Source organism: Papaver somniferum, chromosome 4 (assembly GCF_003573695.1).
Source record: "Papaver somniferum cultivar HN1 chromosome 4, ASM357369v1, whole genome shotgun sequence".
In the NCBI taxonomy this organism is placed as follows: domain Eukaryota; kingdom Viridiplantae; phylum Streptophyta; class Magnoliopsida; order Ranunculales; family Papaveraceae; genus Papaver; species Papaver somniferum.
Genome location: NC_039361.1, coordinates 89472605 through 89474716, shown reverse-complemented (window position 1 = coordinate 89474716; position 2112 = coordinate 89472605). Strand labels below are relative to the sequence as shown.

Here is a 2112-nt window from a genome sequence, read left to right as displayed (position 1 = left end):
GTCTCTAGTTGTATGATGAGATTTTTAGTTTCCTTTTGTAAAAACTTTTGTATCACCTTTGGTAATTAATATAATTCTTTGTTAAGCAGAAAAAAAGGTTACATATTTTTATATTCATCACGACTCATTAGATATATTTATAGCAAGTGAATTTGAAGATCAAACTCATAGAATGGTGTTTTTTTTCTTTTTTCTTATTTCACATATATGTCGAGAATCAAAAGATTAATTGATCGAGAGGCAACTGAAATTGGAGGGATCCGTATACCAAGGTAATTGGATTGGAAAAATAACATTTGGAGATAGCTTGTCCATCTTTGCCAGTCCATAAAGTTTAATATCGCAAAAACGCCTCTGATTTTATCTGTGGATGTTCAACGGATTTTATTAAAGCATATATTGAGACCTCAGACTGATTCTACAAAATGTTGTATCAAATCAACCAAATTCTAATGAGTAGAGAGATAACAATAAGGTAATAATTATCAGTTGAGGGCTTTCTTGGAAGTTACATCTTGACATCTAGGTTATCTTTGAAGTCTTTTTATGATACAGGAAATTCCGATCTAGGGCCATACCCGAACCCAGACAGTCAGACTAGACCTATTACCAGACCTAATACACCAAACTAATATAAACTTTATGGTGTGGATTGAACCCCTGACTTCCTCCTTACTGGAGTTGATGGGGATTGGAAATTACATCTTTACCGCAATGCTAGAAAATGAGCCATCAACTTGACAAGCATATTTCGCAATTAAAATTGGTAGATGATAAGTTTTAGTAATTCGGAAAACACCAATTTTTAATAGAGCTTTTCAAGAGAAAAATATCATCATAAAATGTCTAATTTTAATGTTATTTCGGCTGTATAAAAAACTGACGGCGAAATAATGAGCAGAGTGTGACAATAACCATGTCAACGACATGCTGATAAATTACAAAGTTCTCAACAACATGCTTATAATTGTGGATGATATCCTCTTTTATCTCTTTGATTTAATCATTCAACACTTTTAGCTTAATGAAATTGACCTTAAAGCCAGAATAATGTCTATGAATATATTCCACTACTGTAACCTCAAAATCCAATTCTTACATACGAAATCGTAGGTGGCGTAACCTTGAAAAGAAACCCTTTACCTATACTTTTTTTTTGAACAAAGAGACCATATATTACACAGCAAGTAAATTCACATCATAAGTAAGGTGAGGAATTAAAAAGTGAGGTGGATAAGTCCACCATTACCCACACAAGTGGAACCTGCGAGCAGCTTTTGCAAGTGCATCATCAGTTTTATTATAACTTCTATAATCAAAAACACAAGACCAACTAGTGTTAGTATTACATTTGTTTACACATTGCCTAAGCAAAGGAACACTCTGCCAGGGAGGCATATGAGAGTGTTTCTGAAGATAAAAACTGATATTAAGATTATCAGTTTCAAAGATAACTCTAGACCAACCATAAGAAGTGGCCAGCTGCATAGCTTCAAACATAGCCCAAGATTCTGCCTGATTCACATTCTGAGCTCTTTTCAGACATCCTTTCCCCATCACATAGAGTCCTGCATGATTCCTTGTTATAATTCCAGTACCAGCAAGGAGAGAAACTTTAAACCTTCTTCTCATATATCCATTTTTACCAAAATACATATGCCATTTCATGATACTTTTTTTAGCCTGCTATGCCACATATAAATAGAAAAAGATTAGAAGAATCATGGAAAAGGGTACAATTAATGGTTTCAAATGCCTACTGAAAAATATGATTTGGTAAATGATCTTTGTCTATAAAATGCTTACATATCGGTAGACTGTGGGCATGGACAAAATCAACTTAGGTATTAGTTACTAACATTATAAATGGAAATTTATAATCTATAAAAAGCTAAGTGAAACCAAATAGGTTACTTACAGTATGAGGATGAATATTTTGCGTTTGGTTTTCAAATGTTTCTTGTTAAGAAAGACAACTGGATCTTTTTTCTAAAGTTTTCTTCTAAAAAAGGATTTGTCGTGATATCTTGAGAATATAATTTACTTTGTGAGGAGTTAAAAAAGACAGCCGGATCTGCATTTTTATACAAATTACCTAAGAGGAGTGCCTTC

The 2112-nt window shown here is 33.0% G+C and overlaps 1 protein-coding gene across 1 annotated transcript; it reads right to left on the bottom strand.

Annotated features, from left to right (window-relative positions):
• Positions 1-1245: 1245 nt before the first annotated feature.
• On the bottom strand, positions 1246-1632 carry LOC113272783. The gene has a single exon (XM_026522580.1). It carries the CDS (start codon positions 1630-1632, stop codon positions 1246-1248), a length of 387 nt encoding a protein of 128 aa, XP_026378365.1.
• Between the last annotated feature and the right edge of the window lie 480 nt (positions 1633-2112).